The following is a 25,067-nucleotide window of genomic DNA, read 5'->3' on the forward strand; positions in this document are numbered from 1 at the left end:
CACTGAGAAAATTGACCATTTAATCCTACTCTCTGTTTCCCGTCTTTTTACCAGTTTGTAATCTATGAAAGGACACCGCCTCTCATGAGGAACAAATGCCTTCTGAAAATTCAAATACACCACATCTACCGGTTCACCTTTATCCTCATCTTTACTAACCCCTTGAAAAAAAAAGAAACAGATTTGTGAAGCAAGACTTTCCTTGGATAAATCCATGCTGACTGTGTTCCATTAAACCATGTATTTCTATATGCTCTGTGATTTTGATCTTTAGAATAGTTTCCACTATTTTTCCTGGCACTGAAATCAGGCTCACTGGTCTATAGTTTCCTGGATTGCCCCGGAGCACTTTTTAAATATTGGGGTTAAATTGGCCATACTCCAGTCTTCAGCTACAATGGATGATTTTAATGATAAGTTACAAATTTTAACTAATAGATCTGAAATTTCATTTTTTAGTTCCTTCAGAGTCCTGTGGTGCATGCCATAGTTTGTCAATCTGGCCTACTATATCTTCCAGGTTCATACTTTATGGTCTTCTTTAATCTTATCTGCTGTATAACTACAGTGTGTAAGTCCAGAGCCAGGAGTTCAGTCAACCCTCTGCTACTGATTCTACTTAACTTTGGTCAAGTTACTATATCACTGTGAGCTTTTGGGAATTTGTCTTAAGCTGGCTTTTCTGTTCAACATTTACTAAAAATAAAATAAAACGGAAAGACTTAATTAAAAATTAAATCAGATCAATCTGAAATGAAGATGCATATATCTGCATTTAACATAACATATATTAGATAGTACAGTGCATAAGAACATGCCATACTGGGTCAGACCAAGGGTCCATCAAGCCCATTATCCCAGGACAAGAAGGATGCTAGCCCTCACATATGGGTGACGTCACTGAATGGAGCCCAGCGCGGGAAACCTTTCTGTCAAAGTTTCTAGAAACTTTTGACTGGCTCTGAGAGGCCGCTGAGCATGCCCAGCATGCCATGATATTCTCTGCCACAGGTGTCTCTCTTCAGTCTTCGCTTTTCCGCGCTGCCTCACGCATCGCGGGACTGGAGCCGTAGCGTTCTTCACGAATTCTTGTGACTAAAACTTAGAATTCTCAATTTCTTGATATTCTCTCTCTCAAAGTCTCTCATGGGATTTTTCTCACCAGCTGGTGAGTACCGTTCACTTTAAATTCTCATTCTCACTCTCACGAATTCACATACATCGACGGCCGTCGATCCCAAAATGGCGACAGGATTCAAAAAGTGCCCTGTTTGCAATAGAAATATGTCGATAACTGATCCACATTTGAAGTGTGTACTGTGCCTCGGAGAAAAACACGATGCCAGTACATGCGCTAAATGTGCAGAAATGACAGTAAAAGGACGGAAAGCAAGACAAGAGAAGATGGAACATCTGTTTTCTCTTCAACTAATCCCTTCTCCCTCGAAATCATCGAGGCCGTCTCCGGCTGGAGCAACAAAAAGGGTTTTACTTAAAAAACCGCGTCCGGATGGATCCAGTGATCGTCCTCTCCATTGTCAGTACTATCGACAAAATCGGCAGAGCACCAGAAACCAAAACATCGCCATCGACGTCCATCATCTTCCACATCGATGTCCCAGGATGAATCGATGCCCAAGCGGCCTAGACAGCAGGAAATACGGCACCTTCGATGCCTGGGCCTTCGCCGTCACCGATTCCAATCACTACATCAATGGATACCTCGATACCGCCACCGCGTACACCATCGGTGCCTTCACCAAGTGTACAGCCAGAATTGTCTACATTAATAAGACAAGCGGTTCTACAAGATCTTCAGGAGCAAAATATTCCGACAATTCAGTCGATGCTGACCTCCGTGTCGATGCCGACACCACCTGTGTCGATGCCGATGCCTCCAGCATCGATGCTGATGACTTTCCCATCGATTCCGATGCCTCCAACTTCGATGCCGGTAATAATACCGATGCCGGTGGTACCACCGATGATGGCATCCTTCTTGCCGCCCAGGATTTCGACTGGTTTCATAACCACTACGCCGAGGCTCGGGACACAGTCCACATCACTTCTGGCACAGATTCCACCGAGCCCCTTAAGGTTCATACCATCGGTGCCATATCCACTGGCTACAACATCGACAACATCCCCACTACCATCGGGCCAACCTCCACTGGAACCTCCAGAAGTCCAAGATGAGGCCTTTTATCGACGCCTTTTACAAAGGTATCAAAATGTAATCGATAATTTACCACCTATTAGGCCACGACCAACCTCTGCAGATGTTTTCATCGATGACCCAGCCTGGTCCTTCAGGACTCCATGTCCCACCTACACCAAGGCCGAAATCACCTTACAGAGAGGACTCAGAAGACTCCTGGGATGATGAACCCTCTCAATTTTCTTCAGAAGAGTTCATGTCTAACCCTTCTTCTCATGATCGAAGAAAGAAGTCACCCCCAGAAGATCTTTCCTTCTCTTCATTCATACAAAGCATGTCTGATTCAATTCCATTTAAACTCACAGCAGAGGAAGACACAAGAGCACAAACCCTTGAGGTGCTACAGTTTGTGGATCCACCCAAACAAGTACTGGCGGTACCAGTACATGAGGTCTTACTAGATCTCCAAAAACGAATCTGGGAACACCCAGCTTCTACATCTGCAGTAAATAAACGGGTGGAGACTACTTACATAGTCCAACCAGCTCCAGGCTACCACAAACAACAATTACCACACCAGTCTATAGTTGTGGAGTCAGCACAGAAAAAATCTAAACGTGTGCGCCCACAGTCATCCATCCCACCAGGCAGGGAGCACAGATTCCTGGATACACTAGGTAAAAAGGTTTACCAGAGTTCCATGTTGAGTACCAAAATCTCTGCGTATCAACTCTACATCACTCAATACCAGAGGAACCTCTGGAAACAGATGGAAGAATTCATCACCTCTTTACCCACCCAATTCCAGGAACCTGCACAAGCGGTCATAACAAAAGGACTGGAGGCAGGCAAACACGAGGTGAGAGCAGTTTATGATAATTTTGAGACTGCTTCCAGAACAGCAGCAGCTGGAATCCTGCTCGCAGATGGGGCCTGGCTGAAAGCATCTGACCTCAGAATTGAGGTACAAGACAAACTTGTGGACCTCCCCTGTCTTGGTGACAATCTCTTTGGAGACAAAATTCAAGAAGCTGTACAACAGCTTAAGGACCACACTGAGACATTGCGTCAGCTGTCTCAAACCCCTCAAGAACCTGCTACTCAACCTTCTCGTCATCCTCCACGCAGAGATATGAGACGTTCTTATTACAGGCCACGCAGATACTACCCACACAATTCTAGGGGTAGATCCAGTAGACCTACATAACGCTCCCAAGCCAGACAATCCAGGCCTGCCCGTCCACAACCTCTTGCACAGACAGGCCCTGCAACAGGCTTTTGAAGAAAAGACCAGAGAACAGACCCAACCTTGCAATCCCAAGCCAAATCTACCAGTAGGAGGAAGAATATCTCATTTTCACACAAATTGGCAAAACATAACATCAGATCAATGGGGACTTTCCATAGTCTCTCGAGGCTACAAACTAAATCTCACCTCAGTTCCTCCAGAATTTCCACCAACATACTGCCAACAACAAAATTCTCAACTTTATCACTTACAAACAGAATTATCCACCTTTCTGAGATCCAGGGCCATACAACCAGTGCCCCGGACATAGCAGGGCAGAGGATTCTACTCCCGATACTTCCTCATTCCAAAGAAAACCGGAGGCCTACGTCCCATCCTAGACCTCAGAAATCTCAACAAATTTGTAAAGAAAGAAAAGTTCAGAATGGTTTCTCTAGGCACCATGCTTCCACTTCTTCAAGCAAGAGATTGGCTTTGTTCTCTGGATCTTCAAGATGCTTATGCTCACATTCCAATATACCCTCCTCATTGCAAGTACCTGCGCTTCATGGTACTCCATCAACATTACCAATACAGAGTTCTACCATTTGGACTGGCGTCTGCTCCCAGAGTCTTCACCAAATGTCTAGCGGTCATAGCAGGACACTTGCACAAAGAAGGTGTCCATGTTTTCCCATATCTAGACGACTGGCTCATAAAGAGTCCATCTCAACAAGGAGCAATAACTTCTCTCACTCGAACAATTGCTCTACTTCACTCCATGGGGTTTCTCATCAATTATCAAAAATCCCATCTCACTCCAACTCATCTGCTTCAATTCATAGGAGCAGAGTTGAACACAGAGTTAGCAAAGGCCATTCTACCTATAGACCATGCAGATGCCCTTATTCTACTAGTAAATTCCATTTCCTTACGGACACAAACCACAGCCCATCAGTTTCTTATACTGCTAGGCCACATGGCCTCCACAGTTCATGTTACTCCTATGGCAAGGTTGGCCATGCGAGTTGCCCAATGGACTTTAAGATTACAATGGATTCAAGCCATTCAACCACTTCACTACCCAATTCAAGTGACCCACCAAATAAGATCCTCTCTACTTTGGTGGACCAACAAAGACAACCTGTGTAAAGGCCTACCTTTTCAACAACCAGTCCCAGAGATTACTTTAACTACAGATGCATCCACCTTGGGATGGGGAGCTCATGTAGACAATCTCCACACTCAAGGGACTTGGACAAAACTCGTAGCCACATATCAAATCAATTTTCTGGAACTTCGAGCGATACGTTACGCACTGCATGCGTTCAAGGACTGCCTTTCACACAAGACTGTTCTCATCCAAACAGACAACACAGTAGCCATGTGGTACATCAACAAACAGGGAGGTACGGGCTAGTATCTCCTGTGTCAAGAAGCTGCACAAATTTGGGGCTGGGCCCTGAATCACTCAATGTTCCTACGAGCCACTTATCTGGCAGGCATTCACAATGTAGTAGCGGATCGACTCAGTCGTCAATTCCAACCACATGAATGGTCCCTAGATCCTGCAGTGGTGACCAAGATATTTCAACGTTGGGGTCAACCAACGATTGCGTCACATCTGAATCACAAAGTGGACAAATTCTGTTCTCTGCACAAACAGAACAACCAGCCAGCCAAGGATGCCTTTGCTCGCCCTTGGAACTCAGGCCTACTATACGCGTATCCTCCAATACCGCTCATAACCAAAACTCTAGTGAAGCTACAACAGGACAAGGGGACCATGATACTCATAGCCCCATATTGGCCTTGACAAGTATGGTTTCCCACACTCCTAGACCTCTCAGTCAGGGGTCCCATTCAACTGGGAGTAGCTCCCACTCTCATAACTCAGGATCAGGGCCGGTTACGACATCCCAACCTTCAGTCCCTTTCCCTGACAGCATGGATGTTGAAAGCTTGATCTTGCAACCACTTAATCTTTCATCTCATATATCTCAAGTGCTTATAGCTTCACGTAAACCTTCCACACGAAAGAACTATTCTTCTAAATGGAAGAGATTCATTTTGTGGTGCTCGGGAAAGGATATAAATCCTTTCACCTGCCCCACAAATTCCCTACTGGAATACTTATACCATCTTTCGGAATCTGGTCTCCAGACTTCATCTGTCAGAGTACATTTAAGTGCAATCTCTGCTTACCTTAACAAATTGGGAGATGCACCTATTTCCACACAACCTCTCGTAAGTAAATTTATGAGAGGTTTAACTCACCTTAAACCACCAATTCGACCACCTGTCCCAGACTGGGATCTGAACTTGGCATTAACAAGACTCATGCACTCTCCTTTCGAACCCATAGACTCTTGTGATCTTAAATTTCTCACTTGGAAAACTATCTTCCTCACAGCCATTACCTCAGCTAGACGAGTTAGTGAGTTACAAGCACTTGTCACATACGAACCTTATACAAAGTTCCTACATGACAGGGTGGTTCTCCGTACACATGCAAAATTCCTTCCCAAAGTAGTTACGGAATTCCACTTGAATCAATCCATAAATTTACCCACATTTTTTCCAAGGCCTCATTCCCATCCAGGAGAAACAGCCTTACACACCTTGGACTGTAAGCGTACACTTGCTTTTTATATAGACCTTACTGCACTCCACAGAAAATCCACTCAATTTTTGTATCTTACGACCCAAACAAACCGGGTAAAGCAGTGGGTAAACATACTTTGTCCAATTGGCTAGCAGATTGCATTCAATTTTGCTATGAAAAATCAGGCCTTCCTCTTCAAGGGCGAGTAAAGGCACATTCAGTAAGAGCAATGTCAACTTCAGTAGCACACTTTCGTTCAGTGCCAATCGTTGACATATGTAAAGCAGCAACATGGAGTTCCCTTCACACTTTTGCAGCTCATTACTGCTTGGACAAAGAAGGAAGACAAGATTCGGCCTACGGACAATTTGTCTTAAAGAATTTGTTTCCAGCTTAATCCCAACTCCTTCCACATCCAATCTTCTGTGATCTCCGGCTGATCCCTTTTCAACAACAATATTTCACAACGAAAGGACTCAGCCTCTAGCTTGCTATTCACCCATATGTGAAGACTAGCATCCTGCTTGTCCTGGGATAAAGCAAAATTGCTTACCTTGTAATAGGTGTTATCCCAGGACAGCAGGATGTAGTCCTCACAGAACCCACCCGCCACCCCGCGGAGTTGGGCCTCATACCTTTTATTATTTTATTTTTGCTAACGCTTTTTGCTACATACGAGACTGAAGAGAGACACCTGTGGCAGAGAATATCATGGCATGCTGGGCATGCTCAGTGGCCTCTCAGGGCCAGTCAAAAGGTTCTAGAAACTTTGACAGAAAGGTTTCCCGTGCTGGGCTCCGTTCAGTGATGTCACCCATATGTGAGGACTACATCCTGCTGTCCTGGGATAACACCTATTACAAGGTAAGCAATTTTGATGTATCCTGTTTCCAACATTGGCCAATCCAAGTCACAAGAACCTGGCAAGTACCCAAACATTACATAGATCATAAGCTACTATTGCTGATTAATTACTGTCATAGCAGTTTATGGATTTATCCTTTAGGAACTTTTCCAAACCTTTTTTAAACCCATTTACACTAACTGCTGTAATCACATCCGCTGGACATGAATTCCAGAGCTTAGCTATGCGCTCAGTGAAAAATAATTTTCTTCAATTTGTTTTAAATGAGCTACTTGCTAACTTCATGGAGTGCCCCCTGGTCTTTTATTATCTGAGAGAGTAAATAACTGATTTTTATAAACTTGTTCAAGTCCTTTCATGATTTTGTAGACTTCTATCATATCCCCCCTCAGTCGTCTCTTCTCCAAACTGAACAGCCCTAAATTCTTTATCCTTTCCTCATAAGGCAGCCGCTCCATGCCCCATCTTGGTCAGTTCTAACTACAAGCCAGATAACTAGTGAATAAGAACACCAACACGTTTAAAACAACTGTGATTTTGTTCTCATATTTGTTCAACTGTGGAATGTTGAGAGACTACTAATTGTAAATCAGAATGGATGTAAAAAAGAAAAAAACAGGATCAAACAAGGTAGTGGTCTTGTTCCTTGATTTGCTGCTATTGTACATTCCTTGCTATGATCAGTGTATGTCGCTGTTTCTTTTATGATTGCAAGATGCTTTTCTCTGACAAGCTGCTATGTTTTTCAACATTTTACAATATGTATGCACCAAATGAGCAGCAATAACTTTCTGCTTGTGCTCATTATTTCCTTGCTTAATTGGCAGATATTAAGGAAATTATTTTTTACAGTGCTGCTATGCTGTCAAGCTGGAACTAACAGAAGGAGAGATATATAGAAAGCAAAATATAAGTACAAAAACATGTACAAGCATTGGGGTAGATTTTATAATTTTGCACAAGCGCATACTTTTGTTCACGCACCAGGCGCACCAGACCGGGGTCGGCGCGCACAAGGGGATGCACATTTTTTCTCTCCGAGGCCGCTCCGAAATCGGAGCGGCCTCGGAGGGAACTTTCTTTCCACCCCCACGCACCTTCCCCTCCCTTCCCCTACCTAACCCACTCCCCGGCCCTATCTAAAGCCCCCCCCTACCTTTTGTTGGCAGATTTATGCCTGCTGAAAGCAGATGTAAATCTGCGCGCACCAGCGGGCTGCTGGCATGCCATCACCCGACCCGGGGGCTGGTCCGGAGGCATTGACCACACCCCCGGGCCGGTACCACACCCCTGGTCCCGCCCCGAACCGCCCCCTGACCCCGAACATGCCCCCTCCCCGCCCCTTTTACGAAGCCCCGGGACTTACATGCATCCCGGGGCTGTGCGCGCGCCGGCGCCCTATGCAAAATAGGCGCGCCTGCGCGCGTAAATGCGGCCGGATTTACGCGCACAGGGCATTTAAAATCCGGCCCATTGTATATCATACATGTAATATATGAGAAAGAATAGTAATCCTTAACTGATGAGGCTTTTTTTTTGACACTTAATGCCCGTGTTTTGGAGTTCAGTGTCTAAAGGATTGCCAAGCCTGTCCTAGTTATCTTGTATGCATTTGGGTTTTCAGGATATCCAGAATGAATAGGCATGAGATATAATTGGAGATGTAGCATATTCATTCTGGATATCCTGAAAGCCCAGTTAGCTACTGGGTCACCAGAGGAGGTTTAGAAGTCAATCTGGCTTCAGGAAATGTCACAGAACTGAAACTGGCCTCTTAGATGTCAAAAATTAGATCAGGGATGGCGAACTCCGGTCCTCGAGGGCCACAAACAGGCCAGGTTTTCAGAATATCCACAATGAATGTGCATGAGAAAGATCTGCATGCACTGCCTCCATTGGATGCAAATCTTTCTCATGCGTGTGCTCATTGTGGATATCCTAAAAACCTGGCCTGTTTGCGGCCCTCGAGGACTGGAATTCGCCATCCCTGAATTAGATCCTTCTCAACTCAAATCAAGCAAGCGACTCAATCCTTATGCTACTTGATCTCTCCACAGCCTTTTATACAGTTGATTACAATCTACTGATCCAACACCTGCATTACATTGGCATTGCGGGCACTTTTCTCCGATGGTTCGAAACTTTCCTATAGAACAGATCGCAGTCTGTTGTATGAACCTACAAATCTTTCATTGCTAGTATCCTCACTTGTGGCATGCCACAAGGCTCAGTTTTTTCCCCCAATTCTTTTCAACATCTATGCTCGACCAGTTTGTGACCTTATTCAAAGCTTCAACATCTGCTGATGACTTAACATCAACATAGGAGCTGACCAAATAATCCTAATCTCCAATTTCAACAAATGACTCATGACGATAGCACAATGGTATTTTAACCACAAGCTCAAACCTATCCCTACCAAATGTGAATTATCTGGCTGAGCTGCCTTGGCCACCCCCTACTTGCTCAATCATCACCTCCAGGAACCCCTTTCCATCCCAAAACAGCTGTCTGGAGCCTAGGGGTCCAACTGGACTCCAATCTGTCAATGACCTTTTACATCTCCAAAGTAGTGCGATCCTCCTTCCTTCATCTTTGTTATATCCAGTAACTATACAAATACCTTCAACACACCTGGCCTCTGTCATTCATGTTCTTATCACTAGTTGGTTAGACTATTGCAACTCACTGCTAAATGAGATCTCCAAAATGAACCTGAAATGGTTACAAGTTGTCCAAATACAGCGGTCACTCATGGTAGATGCTAAAACTTCAGATCATATTACATCCATTCTTCACAATCATGGCTTCTTATTGAATCTAGGATAAAATTCAAAATCCTCTGTATCACCTACAAATGCATGAACAAAAGGACGCAGAGTATCTCTCTCCTCTTCTTACTCCCTACATCATGGCCAAAGAACTCTGGTTCTGACAGAGGGCCCTTCTTTCCTTTCCTTTCTGATGTCCATTAAACTAACCTGCATATGAGAGAAGGCATTCAACTGCTTTGCCCCTCCTTCTGGAACAAGGTGCCACATCCCATCCACCTTGAAACATGCTACCTCACTTTCAGAAAGAAAGCTAAAACATAGCTATTTGGACAGACCTTCTCTGATTTGTCTACTAATTGACCATGCCCCACCTCTCATGAGCATTTACCAGAGAGGTCAAATAGAGCCGTTACTCTAGACCAGTGATGGCGAATTCCAGTCCTCGAGTGCTTCAACCAGGCCAGGTTTTAGAATATCCATAATGAATATGCATCAGATAGATTTGCATACAATAGAGGCAGTACATGCAAATCATTCTCATGCATATTCATTATGGATATCCTGAAAACCTGGCCTGTTTGAGGCACTCGAGGACTGAAGTTCATCATCACTGCTGTAGACTCTGATTCTGATTAACAGATATTGCTTTCTCAGTTTGCTTTGCTACATTATTTATGTTCCACCATTCTTGAGCACTTCCCTTGGAGAACTATAGATTTACTATGTTTCTGGTTCTGATAATGTTAAATTAATTTAGTTCTGATACTGCTGAATGTTTGTCCTTTATTGTGTTTTAAGTTAAATTAACTAGTTCTAATACTGTTTGTCAACCTCTAGAACCTGCTCCATTCTAATTTTAATATAATCTGCTTTGAGTTCAGTCTTAAAAAAAGCAGAATATCAAATTTTGGAAATAAAAAAATAATAAGCCCTAATCCAAAGCAAAGCTGAAGGCATTTAAAATCTGACAAGGTATTAGGCTGCCAGACATGATCATTCCTATAAGAATTGTTAAAATATCATGGCATTCTTCACTAAACTAAATAAAGTTTAAGGGAGGAGGAGTAGTTTAGTGATTACAGCAATAGGATGAGAATCGGGAAACCAGGATTCAAATCCCATTTCCACCACTGATGCTCCTTGTGACCTTGGAGAAGTCACTTTATCTCCTATGTATATTAATGTATTTTAATGTAATCCATACTAGACAAAATCAATGGAAGATGCAGAATATTAGACTGTTTTAAATAAATAAGCAATAATGCATCGACTCTGATACTCACTTAGATTTTAAACTTTTGGGGGTAGGGATTTATTGTACTTGAATTCTACAAATTCTGTAAACCACTTTGAGCATTATTTGAAGACAGGCTAAAAGTTCAAATTATTATTTTAAAAAATCCAGTTTATTAAGTCTATGCAGCTGAATATTTCGATGGAATTAATGTTTTTTCTTCCAACCAATCAGATTGCTTAAAATCAAACTCTTTATTCTGTTTGATGTATGATAAATATATTTTAGTAACCAAACCCAGTCCACAGCATTGATTTAAAATAGTTTTCTAATGTTTTTATTTCATGATAAATACAATAAGTTGGTTTCAATCAGCGATATCACATGCATAACATGCTCTACTTGTTATAGCCTAATGAGTTACTCCTTGACATTAAATATTTCAGTTAAGTTCAGAAATGTGTTGGTAACACAGTTACAATACATGCACTGTCTTGAATAGGAATCCTATTGGCAATGGATTTTCTTACCTCTACTATCAGAATTTTGTGTCATAAATGAAATTAAATGGTTAATGTACCTTTAATTTCTTCAACTCTTGAAATTTTCATTTCATTAAAGGAGTTGTTTGTCAAAAGAAAAATATGTAAAATTTAAAAAATGAATATTATACCACTACCCCTTCGCCTTGAGACTTCTTACCTCATCTATGGAAAAATATAAAATAAAGGCTTGGCTATTTGGCCAAGCCTTCCCCTAGATTCCGAGGCAGAGACTTTTCTCTCGACTACCTGAATGCCAGAACTTCCTGATTGTGAGCCTACAACTTTGTCCACCAATGAACTACTCCTATTTAAATCTTGCAACCTGGACACAAAAGGTTTGCCTTAGAACAGTATATATGCATCTATATTCTGTACCCATCTTTATTTTCTTGCTCTTCATTTCAGCCACTGACCCTTTGTTATCTACTATATGCTCTGTTTCAACCTAGATAATGACTTAAGATCTACCTCTTGTCTTTAACCATACCTATATACATGCTCTAAGTTCATATTTAGTGTCATTGATTTACAAGTTTAATTTTGATTATAATCGTCCTTCAGATTAACTTAGAAAAAAACAGAATATCAAATGTTTATAAATAAAATAAAAATGGCTATGTTATGATTCACATTGAATTTTTAACAAGTGTGCATTTATTATGTTGTGCTTAGCCTTAAATTCTTAGCCTATTAATAGCCAAATCCTTATCAGTCATTTTTTTCTCCTTGTAGAATAAAGAAATGACTGATTTTCTTCTGATAGTGCAGTAATTCTGCAAAGCGAAAGAAATCAATCTGGTTTGGTTATTTAGAACTGTGAGCACTAGGTGGCAGCAAATATCCAAAAGTAGATTTTTATTTACCATTCATTTTCTAAAACGATATTGAAGGATCAGACCGCTGAACCAGTGGAGGCTATTAAGTTTCAGCACTTTATATTCTGCAGAAATTTTTCCTTCAAATCAGATATTGGTTTTAGTCTTATTACTCCTCAGTGCAGGGCAGGTTTCCATAGCTCATGAGTAGTGGAACCACATGTTACAGCAACTCCAGTGAATGAACAATAAGAATATAAACCCTTTGCCTACTAGACGACAATTTTGTATTCTGGTAAGGCCATGCAGAGATCATGTTTTGTTTAAAAAGATAGGAACCTGGTTGGCCCCATGATCCAGCACAGAAAAGTCTCTGGTTGACAAACACATTTTTCCTGCATTTTAAAAATAAACTAATAAATTCACATAACTTTAAGATGTTAATAAACACAATACAAACTGATATCACATAAGCAGAATGCTAACCTAATGGGAAATGTACTTCTTTGTTGGGGCTGCTTATGAAGCCAGTATCTTGGACCACAAATTCTCTTAGGTGGTTTCCGTTTTTTATTTTAATTTACAAATTATAGCTGGCTGAGGCTTTCTGATTGGAGGACAGGCATTGTGAAGATTGAAAAGAGTCTCCATATAGGTGGTGGTTAGGATCCCATAACAAACATAAATTTTAAAAAAATATACCGTATTAAATTATTTATTCAAGACACCCGCTGCCCAGACCTACAATAAAAAAAAATCTATTCTCATCTGCTGATACATACCTTTTTAGGGGGTAATTTTGTTAAATTCCACATAAGAAAGTTGGCGAAAGCGCTCATAAGTTACACATTTTTTTAAAGCAAACTTATGCATGTTTGCTTTGAAAATTATCCCACAAACACTACCCTACACACAATTAATCCTGCTAAAATGTGTGCAGAAATGTTTCACGAAATGTTATGCTCATACGTTTGAAAATTCAAGAGTATGCACAGAATTACAAACCCCTCTTCAGACCCTCCCCCAGCAATTCCTATGTTCACCGCGTGGTAAACTTAAGTGCATTCCAGACATTATGCTCAGAAATTTGTCTACATATCAGGTGGGAAGTTTTAGAACAAACTATTTTAGAGTCCCATTGGGTTTCCAGTAGATGGCCCTAGATTCCTGCCCTTGAGTTAGTCAGCTAGGAGGGAGATGCCATCCCTATAGCACCTCCCCCTGAGGTTGACTGAGTTGGTAGAATATCAGTCCCGAAGGGGGGAGTTAGCCTCAGGTAGTATGTGCAGTGTAGATTTGATTTTGGATGAGCTCTCCAAGGCCCCTGCCTAAATAAGGAAGGGAGAAACACTGCCCTGCTAGGTCTTGGTTAGAGACTGGAGGAAAGAGAAACAGATTTTTGAGCCTTTTGGCTAAATATTTGTGAGATTTTGTGTTCTGAGACCTGTGCTTTCTGGGTGGTTGGAACCCTCTCTCTCCAGGAGTGCAGGAGGGAGCTGTTTACATCTTTGCCCATTCCAAGAGGAGGGAAGAGAGAAGATTGTTTTGTTTTCCAAGCCTACCTTTTGTTTGCCTGAATTGGGGAGGAAGACTTTTCTGTGCCCTTCCTTACCCAGGGCTGGAAGCTTTAAAAACTATATTCCAGCTAGAGGCCTCTCCTCCTGGAAGACTGAATCTGTCTGAAGAGAAGAGGAGAAGGGCATCTGGAGACCCCCCCAATGGAATTTCCACCCCAGGGACGCAAGACACAGCCAGGTTAGAGTTTGGGATTACTGTTTGGAACTCAGGTACTGTGGGGAAGGGGGACATCAGTCACTGCTAGGACACCTCAGCCATCTTGGGACAAATATTCATTTCACCCAATGGATGATGAACACGTTCCAAGCCCCGGTACTAAGGGACACTTTCAATCTATACTTCCATCTGGCTAAAGAACTTGGATGTAACTGGACACTGCCTTATTTATGCATCTTATTTCTTTTGCAATCAATCACAGTGAATTTTATTTTGAACATCCATCCAGCGAGTCCAGCCTGGTTTGTGCATCTACTTGCCCAAAGAGCCAGAGTAAAAAAAAACAATTGAAAGCAGATTCCTTTTATCTGCCTGAGCCTAGAATGTCTTCTCCTCATATTCCCATAGTAGACAAGAAACCATCCCTTGGGGCAGGAATATGGGGAGAGTATCAGTTGGAGACAGCCCCAAAATATAAATACTTTTATAGATCCTTGTATATAGCCCATCCATGAAAAAGGGGTTACACCATTTTACCTGTGGAAATGCCTTTGAAAATTAGCTTCTTAATGCCATTTGTGTATGCTCAGATATAAATCTAATCCCTGAAACCCGATTGCAGCTCACCTTGAACCTGGAGTACCTGCTAGCCCTTCTGATTCTCAGGATATGCAGAGTGAATAGCCATGAAGTAGACTTGCATGTTCTACCTCCTTTGTATGCCAGTCTGCCTCATGCCTATTCGTTGTGGAGATCCCAAACACCACACTGGCTAAACGTGGTGCTTGAGGACTGGGTTAATATCCATTAAACTGCTGTACATGACCATCCGTACATGAACTGTAAAGAAACCAGAAGTTCTCATTGTGAGGAGGGTAAAATTTGAGGACTTGCAAGTCTTCAATTTTTTCAAAATTTGAGGACTTGCTCCAGTTGAAAATGAGTGGCTGATGAGCATCTGAATTGGCTAAGTATTCCCGTTTCAATATAGAGACAACAGGTTGATATTATTTTAAGAGATGTGTTTAATAAAGTTTGGCTGAAAAATTGGATAACAGTTTTTAAGAGTAAAAATACAAGCGACAATAAATGATTACAAAAATGCTGCTCAGAAGGCTGACGACTGCCTGAGGCCCATTGCGGGCGAGAGACAGTAAATTACAATTCTTGAGCTTTGGTTTATGATATTGTCTCTTGTGTATATTGTTTGGTGGTAATAGGATTTGAAAAATATAAAGTATGCATACTAACCCCAATTTATACTTAGAGGCAGGAGTTTTATGCACGTGTACTGTTTTGAAAATACACATAGTTCATCGATACCTCAACCAGTTCACCCAGCCCATCTCCAGTGCACCTAGACCCTCTAGCAGTTAACCCAGACCACCCACCAAAAAACTGCAGATAAGAGACAAGGCCAATTTCAGTTAGGCGAGTCAATTAGCAAGTGAAAACTATTTTTATGTACAAAACCCCTATGAAAATTTACTCCATACTTTTGAATCTTTAAAAATATGCACACACTTTCTCAAGAAACTACCCACACAAATTAGGAGGTGTAAATACGTGCAGGCAGATTTTCTGGGATAATTTTCAAAGCACACATACAGTGTTGCTGAAAATTAGTGTAAAGTTCACAAGTAAAAGATACCTGTGGCTTTTACACCAAAGCGGGCAGTTACAAAATTACCCTCTAAATAGAAATGGCCATCATTTATTCCCTCACAATTGATATACTGGCAGTGTAGCTTATAAAATATAAGAATTTGCCATCCTGGGTCAGATAGAGGGTCCATCAAGCCCAGCATCATTCTTCCTACAATGGCAAGTACAGGCTACAAGTACCTGGCAAGGACCCAAACATTAAAAAGACCCCATACTACTAATGGCAGTAATAGCAGTGGTATTCCCTGAGTCAGCTTGATTTATAGTAGTTTATGGACTTCTCCAGGAACTTATCCAAACCTTTTTCAAACCCAGGTAAACTAACTGCCTTAACCACATGCTCTGGTAACAAATTTCAGGGATTAATTGTGCATTGAGTGAAAATGAATTTCATCTGATTTGATTTAAATGTGCTAATTGCTAACTTCATGGAATGCCCCCAATCCTTCTGTTATCTGAAAGAGTAAATAACCGATTCACATTTATCCTTTCTAGTCCTCTTAAGATTTTGTATTCTTCCATCATATCCCCCCTCAGCTGACTCTTCTCCAAGCTGAACAGTCCTAACCTCTTTAGCTTTTTCGCATAGGGGAGCCATTCCATCCCATTTATCATTTTGGTTTCCCTTTTCTGTAACTTCTCTAGAGCATCTATATCTCACCATGGAGTGATACAGAAGCATTATGACATTTTCCGCTTTATTCACCATTCCCTTTCTAAAAATTCCTAACATTCTGTTTGCTTTTTTGACTGCCACAGTTGACGATTTCATTGTCAATCTATGTCAATCTACTATGATGCCTAGATCTCTTTCCTGGGTGGTAGCACCTAATATGGAACCTAACATTGTGTAACTACAGCATGGATTATTTTTCCCTGTATGTCCTTGCATTTGTCCACATTAAATTTCATCTGCCATTTGGATGCCCAATTTTCCAGACTCAGAAGGTCCTCCTTCAATTTATCACTATCCACTTGTGATTTAATTACTCTGAATAATTTTGTGTCAGGCTAAATGTTTCATTGTATTTTCATACAACAAGCTAAAAAGATAAGTAATTGATATTTTCAGCAGCTTCTCTTTTCCTCTTGGGGGACAATTTAGTAACTCCCTGCCTACATTCAAAGTGAATTACACATGGACTTTACACCACTTTTCAAAGGTAACTAAGGCATGTACTTTCCATTTGAAAATTATTCCTGAAAGTCTTCCCACACACATTTATACCTGCTGATCAATGTAGGTAGTTTGGGTTTTTTTTTTAATAAAAATATGGGCATACTTTTAAAAATGCAAAATAATTTGTGTAAATGCAAATCACTCCCCAATTCTGTTCCTGGGAGTGCCTCTGGTGGGCCCAAAGAGACGCTACGCTCATACCTTTACCTACATATTGGGTGGGCAATTTTAAAAACTCATTTCCACAGATAAAGCACTGTTTTACCCATGGAAATGGCTTTCATTTACCCTTGACTGCTTTTTAGCAAATGTTTGAAATTGTTTTTTTCACTTAAAGAAAAACACAAAGAAGAGTTGCACACAGTATTGCGAACTCTCAACCTTGCTTCTAGCTTACATCACATGAAACTGTGCCTTGCCATATTGTAATTCAACTGTGGACTGCCATATTGTAATTCAAAATCAGTTCTCCTAAAATAGTTTGTTTATAACATAAATACAAAATCTCAACTACATCTGAGCTATGTATATTCATTTTGACTTAGTGCTTCTAACCAATCAGAAGTGTGTATTTTTTTACTACTCATGTTCAGCAATTAAACCAGATAATTGGTCTTGAAACCACTCTATATTCTTAAGTAGAATGCAATAGCCTTATTTTTAGTATAGTTTTAGCTGAATTACTCTGATAAAAAATAGTAAGAACTGAATTTAATTGAAATAAATATAATCTACTAGTCAGTTGATTTATTGTGTAATAGTTACAGAATTATGTGCCTCACGTTGTAGATAAAGATAAAATAGTAATTGGTGAATTGCATTTAAATTACTAGAGATTAACTTTCAACTATATTCTGGCCGAAATGTACAAAGGACTAGATATCTGCTTCCCTACTACTTTGTCTAGTACTATGCAGCAAGGTTTCAAGTATTGATGGCATGTACAGAGAGCGGGCGGAATTCACATGCATATCAAAATGTATATATTACTGACTGAGCCTGCATAAACAGGGAGAGCAGGCACGAGAGAACTGTGGCTGCCAGCTTCTGCAGCTCTTGGTGCATTCTGCCTCCTGGCTGGAAAGCCATGAGGCTACTTCTCAAACATTTCATAACCCCTGAAAACTGCTCAATCTTGTGTTCAATCATCATTTTAAATAAAAAAGACTCAATTTGTCTCTGAAAAACATTTCATTTTTTCCTTCAATAATACTAAATTGGACATATGATCTCTCCTGGGCGGTGAACATATACAATAGCATTAAAAACATTAAAAAAAACAAATCCTATTCCCTTCCCCTCCTAAAAACTCAAAACCCGAACATCAAATAGCCTGCATAAGATGGTCTTCCTTCCTATCTATCCATAAATTTACTCCATTAACCCAATCTATTGATATTCCTCTTTCTGTCCTGGGAACAACCAGGTCATCATCTTTTTCTAAATGGCAAATAATTTGATTCCACTGGTGAAGAAATAATCTTTTCACATAGTAGTGGCTCCCAATACGAAAGGAGCCAGTGATCTTTAACTGCTGGGAAGTGAAGGTACAGTCAAACTTCAAGCAGTGTTTGCTATACCACAGGAAGAGAAAATGTACAGATTGGAAGGGCCTTATAGTCTTTATAATAATATGCAATTGGATTGGAAGGGCCTTAGGACTGAGCTGGTTTAAGGAAAAATCCCAGTTGTCAGCCTGCAGGATATCTCTCTCTATTCAAGTTTAAGTTTGTTTTCACGTTTGGTCCCTCTGCTTTTCTGCACTGATGAGAATAAAAGTTCCTACTTTCAGCTAGGCTTCAGTCACTGCTTCTCATGTTCCTGGAAACATGCCTGCCTACGAGTGCCTACACCAGTGTTTCCTAACCGGTGTGCCACTGCCCTGATGGCCTGATCCAGAGCAGCATCTGGGCACTGCTCACAGACCGTGTAGCAGCAGGAGGCATCAGTGGTGGCTCTTAAACATGCAGGAGTTACGTTTGGAGAACTTATTCAATCATACAGGCTTCATCTTTCTACTATAGCATGAACCCCTGAGTGTGGTAATTCATGGCCTGCACGCAGAACTTTCTCATCTTTCCCCTCCTGATTCAGCCTCTTTCTTCTCCCAGGCTGAGTAAGACCAGGACATTTTGCACTGAACACTGAATGAACTCTACCTCACAATAAACGTAATTGTAAATGCTATAAATATGATTTTTACCTGTGAACCGTACCTTTCAGGTACACTTGATCATGACCTACTTCACTGAACAATTGATTGTCTAACTATTTATTGTAACTGAACCTTTTGTGGCACCTGTTAGAATGTACTATAGTACGCATCCACCTACATTAATTTATGTGCCTACATGTAAACCATTGCGATGGTATATAACTTAGCGACGGTATAGAAAAGAATTTAAATAAATAAATAAATAAATGTCACTCCCTGAGTGTTGAGAACAGCAGCAGTAGAGGAGCTCTGACATCCACATGCCAGAGCCAGGTTAGCTAATTGAGCCAGCTGTCTGCACCATACTGAATTCTTCCATTTCCTGCACTTATATAGAAAGAGAGCTGATCCACTGTGATGAGAGTATGTGTGTCTCCACCCCCGTCTTCCTTTGTTTTTAAATGTGGAAGAGAGACAGGTGGGAATTTCAGTGCTTTCCTATCTCTTCTTTTGGCCATATGAGTCCTCTCCATGCCCACTCTGCCTGCTCTGTGGAGATTGGTGTGCAACCAGACCTGGGAACTTCTGAGAGTTCCGCTGACCCCGAGATTAGCCGGGGCAGACGGGCTGTGCAGACTCTCTCTTCTTCCATCCTCCCCACAGTGAATGACCTTCTTCTTAATCTATGTTCTCTATCAGATAACAAAATAGTTTTCCACCTTTGGTATCTCTGGCTTAATTTTCTGGCTCAGCATCTTTTTTTTCTCATACTCTATCCCACTCTCTACTCCTTTTTGTTGTCTCTGTCTGGGGTCCTCCATTTATCTTTTTCTGTTGCAGTTCTTTCCTTCTTTATCACTTTCTCTTTCCCATATTCGTATTCATTCTATCTGTTCTGCTTTTGACATTCTTCCTCCCATTTCTCTTGCACTCCATTCTTTGGAAAATGTCACTTTCTGGTATTTTATTGAAGCTGGCGAAATATTGTAATGTTTTCATCATATCCTCTCCTTTCTGCTCTTCCACCCAGTGACTACATTTTGAGTGCCATAAGCCTATCTATATGTGTCATGTTGCAGCTCGTTTCTGAACTGCTTTTATCCTCTTAATATCCTCCAGAAGTGACCACAATACTAAAAGAGGGGTTTTACTAGTGACATACAAGGTCACTATTCCATCCTTTTTTTCTGTTTATGCATCCAAGAATGCTGTTAGTTTTGCCTATGTCTTTATTATATTGACTGCCAAGCAGGTCATTTGAGATGGTTACTCATAGTTCTCTTTTCTGGTTAACGGTTGCCAGATCTTGTATTCTGCTTGATAAATGGCTAATGAGTCCTTGTTCCCAGCTACAGCACAGCTTCGAAAACCTTAAACTATGCTTCCTATTTTTTTCACATTAGCATTGATTTTCTCAGTCTCTCCAGGTGTGTCTCCAAACAAGCATATTTTACCCTCAAGCTCCTTATTAATATTGCCAAGAAAGATTTTGAAGCAAATCAGCCCTAGCAGTGAGCCCTGAGGTATCCCACCAGTCTCTACCCTTCATCAGAATGGTTTCCATTGAACACCATTTTCTGAGTCCTGTTGCTCAACCAGTTCCTCTGTTAGTTTACCATTTTCTGTCCTGCTCCCATACCAGTTAGTTTGCTTATCACTTGCCATCATGTTCTGTTTTTCTTCCTTCATCATAATGTCGTCAGTTTCTGGTATAAAAAGTAATTAATGGCTTATTTAGAATTTGGACTATCTTCCAGACTTTCTTGAAAAAAGAGATATGATCACAAAATGTGTCTCAACAGTTAAGTTATAAGCAGTACCCTAATGAAAAAAAATATGCTAAAATAAAATGTATTATGTTTTCTCATCAGCTATTTTCATCTACAGTACTTCAAAGTAATGGCGAAAAGAAGTCTCACTAAAATGTCATCAGAAGTTTCATTTTATTTTGCTTTTAGCTATAGAACTACAATATTTTAACAATTTAACCTAATGATAGAAAAAAATGTTCACATTTAGATCCATTTTCCAAAATACCTTCATTCTCCAACAATAATCAGACCAGAAACAATGCAAAAAGCAGCTTTTAGTTGTTATGCACCTGCTTTTTGAATGTGTTACCTTTTGATTTATATAAGGAAAGCAATTATCCAAAAATTTAGGCAGATACCGAAAATGGTGTTTCATCAGGCTTTTGATGATGTTTAGAGTGCAACTCCTAATTTCTTTTTAACAAAAATATTATCTTTACTACTTTTATAGTAACTTTATTGATGGTTTTATGTGATGAATATTAAGAGATCCATATTCAAAAGCCATTTAGACAGATAATGTAATAGTTATCCGTTTAAATGGCTAACCCAGTTATATTCAGGCCTTATCCAGCTAAATTCTAGCCAGATAAGACAGGGTGGGGAGGAGCAGAGTGAGCCGGCTACCTTTTGCGGCTAACTCCGGTCGGGCCGTAGAGCTGTCCTAAATTTCACCAGTTATTCTGTGATGTTGAATATACCCTGCTAGTTAGCCTGTTATGGATAACTAGTGACTGAATATGGAGCTCTTTATATTTTGTATTTGTTTTTATTATAAATTATGTTGATATTTAAATTGAAATTGTGGTAAATCAAGGCTGTAAATAAACTAAAGTAACATGTACAATAGGAACATGAGAGCATCGCGGATGATGGCAGATAAAGAACAATTGGCTTATCCAGTCTGACCACTTTATCGTTATACTGTAGAATAATAGTTCCCAATCCTGTCCTGGGGGACCCTCAGCCAGTCGTGTTGTCAGGATAATCCCCCATGAATATGCACTGCCTCTATTGTATGCAAATACTTCTCTTCTGTATTCACTGCAGGCATCCTGAAAACTGACTTGCTGTGTGTCTCACAGGATAGATTTGGGAGGCATTGCTATTGGAGATTTGATGTCCTGGTTCAAGCAGGATCAGTCTGTAATTTTTTTCTTAATGCAATTAGTATCACCTTTTTAGGCGAGGAAATTTTCTGTGTGTGCCTGACCATCACTAAAGCTCACTTATAATTTAATTTGCATGTGTAATTCTTATGTGCAAATGTCTTTTTGGCAAACTTTTCTCTGTTTTTATTTGCAGGTTGCTTTGGGAACAGTAACTAATGTGGAAGAAGCAGTGAAGTGGTTAAGTTACACTTACCTTTATGTGCGGATGAGAGCAAATCCATTAGTGTATGGCATCAGTCACAAGGCTTACCAGGTACCAGATGAAAAGGGACAAAAAAAATGAGCTTATTGGTTCTCTCATCCTCTCATAATGTGAAGATAAATATGCCAGTGCTGTCTCTGTTAACAAGCTCTTGAGGGAGGTGGGAAATGTGGGAAGATGTAGAAAGCAATAGAAATGAGCTGAATGCCTCTCTAACATACCCTTTCTATTCAGAATATTTAGAAAGCTTAACTATCCTCAACTGGGTAAACTGTGCCTGTTGTTCTGTTAATCCGGAATCCACCATAGAAGCTACAAACGATCTTAACTCGGTCCTTGTAGTGAACTAGAGCAGAGCAAGAGGATGGCGTCCATGCACATTCAGTAAAAAGTAGGTTTGTCATGCCATTTAGAATCCAGAGGATCAGCTTGGCAAATCTCCAGCTGCTAGCCTTTAACCGCAACAAAAATGTTGGTCTGACTGTCGGAGAATATTCCAAGATAATCCTCTAGGTTTTAAATAGAATGAAGGAGACACCACCCCTGACTCGTGATCTTCATTTGTACTGCTGACCATGCAATGAAATATCATGGTATACGATCAGCTAGGGAGGGACTATTGATTCTGATTATCTCTTGGTACCCATTGGTGGTCGGCTCTGATGTTTATGAAATGTTTGACTTCCTTAATCTGTACATGGCCATTCTGCTGGATCCATATTGGGCATGAAAACTTTGTGAAGAATGGGTTTGGTTTGTCTTCAGTCGTAGCTTCGAGGCAGGAGTCTACCAGGCAGGCTTACAGTTTCAGATGGAGAAAATTTGCAAGTCTCTGGTCCATTTTCTTATCCCACACCAAAATAACACGATTACCTTCTGATTTAAAACGTTAGGATCCATTTAGCTGAGGGGAGTGTTTTTCACTAGGGAGGTCAGTTCCTGCCTGGACATCACTTGTCAGGTTTATGATGGGGGGGGGGGGGTTTCTTCATTTGAAGTCTTCCATAAGGACCCCCCTCAGCGTCAGGAGGCATCAACTTCAATTTAAACAAGCTAATGAAAGCCACCTTAGAAAATAGCTGGAATTCCTGACACAAAAAAAGGGAATAATTTTGGAGGTAGTCAGAGAAGGATTTAGGCGTTTGCCACCCCTACTTTTGTGCTCCCCCCCCCCCGGGTAAGGTCGAACAGTATTGAGCAGGAGGTGTAAGGCAGAGTCCCACATTTTGCTGCAGCAGGCTCAGGCATAGATTCTGTGGCAAAAGCTGAAACAATACTGGCAAACATTTCTATCTTTCATATTATAAACATTAAATAATTTTCCAACCTCGATTGTGTCTGTATAATTTTTTTTTTTTTATTGGGTGAGGAAAAGGGATCTTAAGTATCGGTACAGGAAGGAGATCTCAGAGAGGGGCAGAACAGAAGGAGAGGGTGAGAGGACCAGGGATGGGGAGAGGAAAGGAGGAAGACTAGCAATGGGGTGAGAAGGTGAAAGGACTTGGGGTTAGGAGGGAGGGAGTAGTATGAGAAACAGAGGACTGGGAATGGGGGGGGAGGAGAGAGAGAAAGGACTGAGGGATGGGGAAGATCGAAGAAAGGAGAAAATCAGGAATCTGAAGTGGGAGAGAGAAGGAGGTTGTGGGATTGAGAGAGAGGAAATGGGAGTAGGAAATGTTTGAGGTGGTGGGTTCCAGGATCTGGGGGATAGAATCTGAGATCAAGTGAGAGAGAACCTGAATTGCAGTGGGTGGGGAGGAGGAAAGAGAGGAGGTATCCCTATTGTGCTCTGGTCCTGCTCCACCTTTCAACTCCGCTGTAACCTCTCAATCTGGCATATACACACCAGTATCAATCCCTTCTCTCTCACACACACAACAAATCACTCCCCCCCCCCCCCCCCATCTGATCCACTCTCATCCCTTAGCCTCTTTTCACCCCAGTGATCCCCATTCAGCCCTTCCTAATTGCTCTCTGTGCTCCAGGCTCGCTCTTCTCCCAGGGAGGGGCTGGATCAGGAAGCAGAGGGCCATTCTCTGCTAAATGAAATTCAGCACAGCTGGAAAGCAGTAAATCTTCCATGCCCCATCCTCTCCCAGATTTTTGCTGCCAGTGACACAGGCCTAGTGTGCCTTTTGACAAATCCAGGCCTGGTGGTAGTCACATCATCCAGTAGGGTCAGGCTTTTTAGTGCTTTACACTAAATTATATCATGATATGGTGGTGCTTCATGCCCATCCTAAATGTCTGTCTAAGATTGTGTCATTCATTTCCTTTACTCAGCCAATCATGCCTTCAAGCTCTTTCCTTAACCCTCACAATTATAAATAACATGTTGTGTTCCCTGCATCAGCTTTCAGTCCTGTGTATGGACTGGACTAAAACTCTTAGACAATCCATCCTGCTTTGTTTTTTGTTTTTTTTTATACCAACAGACCTGTTATGGAGCTCAATACCTAATTAACTATCACATTATGTTTCTAATGTATGCTGTGTCAAAAGATTTACCTTACAGGATTATGATGTTTGGTTGCCTGTTTAAGGACCATTGCCTTCATACTCACACGTATCGAGACTCAACATTTGTTGTTAATGCTACAAGGTCTTTTCTTGGTAGAAATCCAACTACCAGCCTCCCTGGTCCTTTTACTGTTCCTTCCCAAAGTTGTCGTCTTGCCTTCTGGTTACATGTCTGGAGTGTGAAATTTCATTTTTGTTGAAATTAAAAAGGTATGAAAAAAATGTTTAAAAAAACAGATTTCTTTCACTAAATCATTTATTGATTTTTTTTTTGTTTTGTTTTGTTTTCCTGTTGCACTGTATAGTCTTTTATGTCACCTCTATTGAGAGTGCTTCTTAAACAAAGCTGAATGGCTCGTTTGCCAGGTTTGTTCTCTGACAGCAGCAGCTCATAGGAGTCCCAC

At 41.0% G+C, this 25,067-nt stretch overlaps 1 protein-coding gene across 8 annotated transcripts in view; it reads left to right on the top strand.

The window, feature by feature from the left end:
• ASCC3 (activating signal cointegrator 1 complex subunit 3) overlaps positions 1-25,067 on the top strand; it is a 1,498,074-nt gene that overhangs the window by 1,056,760 nt on the left and 416,247 nt on the right. For all 8 annotated transcript variants that reach the window (XM_029595357.1, XM_029595354.1, XM_029595356.1 and 5 more), the window contains one exon: positions 22,075-22,194. In XM_029595357.1, coding sequence (XP_029451217.1) covers positions 22,075-22,194 — 120 coding nt within the window. The remainder of the gene's footprint in view (positions 1-22,074; positions 22,195-25,067) is intronic.

The sequence above is a fragment of the Rhinatrema bivittatum genome, chromosome 3, assembly GCF_901001135.1.
Source record: "Rhinatrema bivittatum chromosome 3, aRhiBiv1.1, whole genome shotgun sequence".
NCBI classification, from domain to species: Eukaryota; Metazoa; Chordata; class Amphibia; order Gymnophiona; family Rhinatrematidae; genus Rhinatrema; species Rhinatrema bivittatum.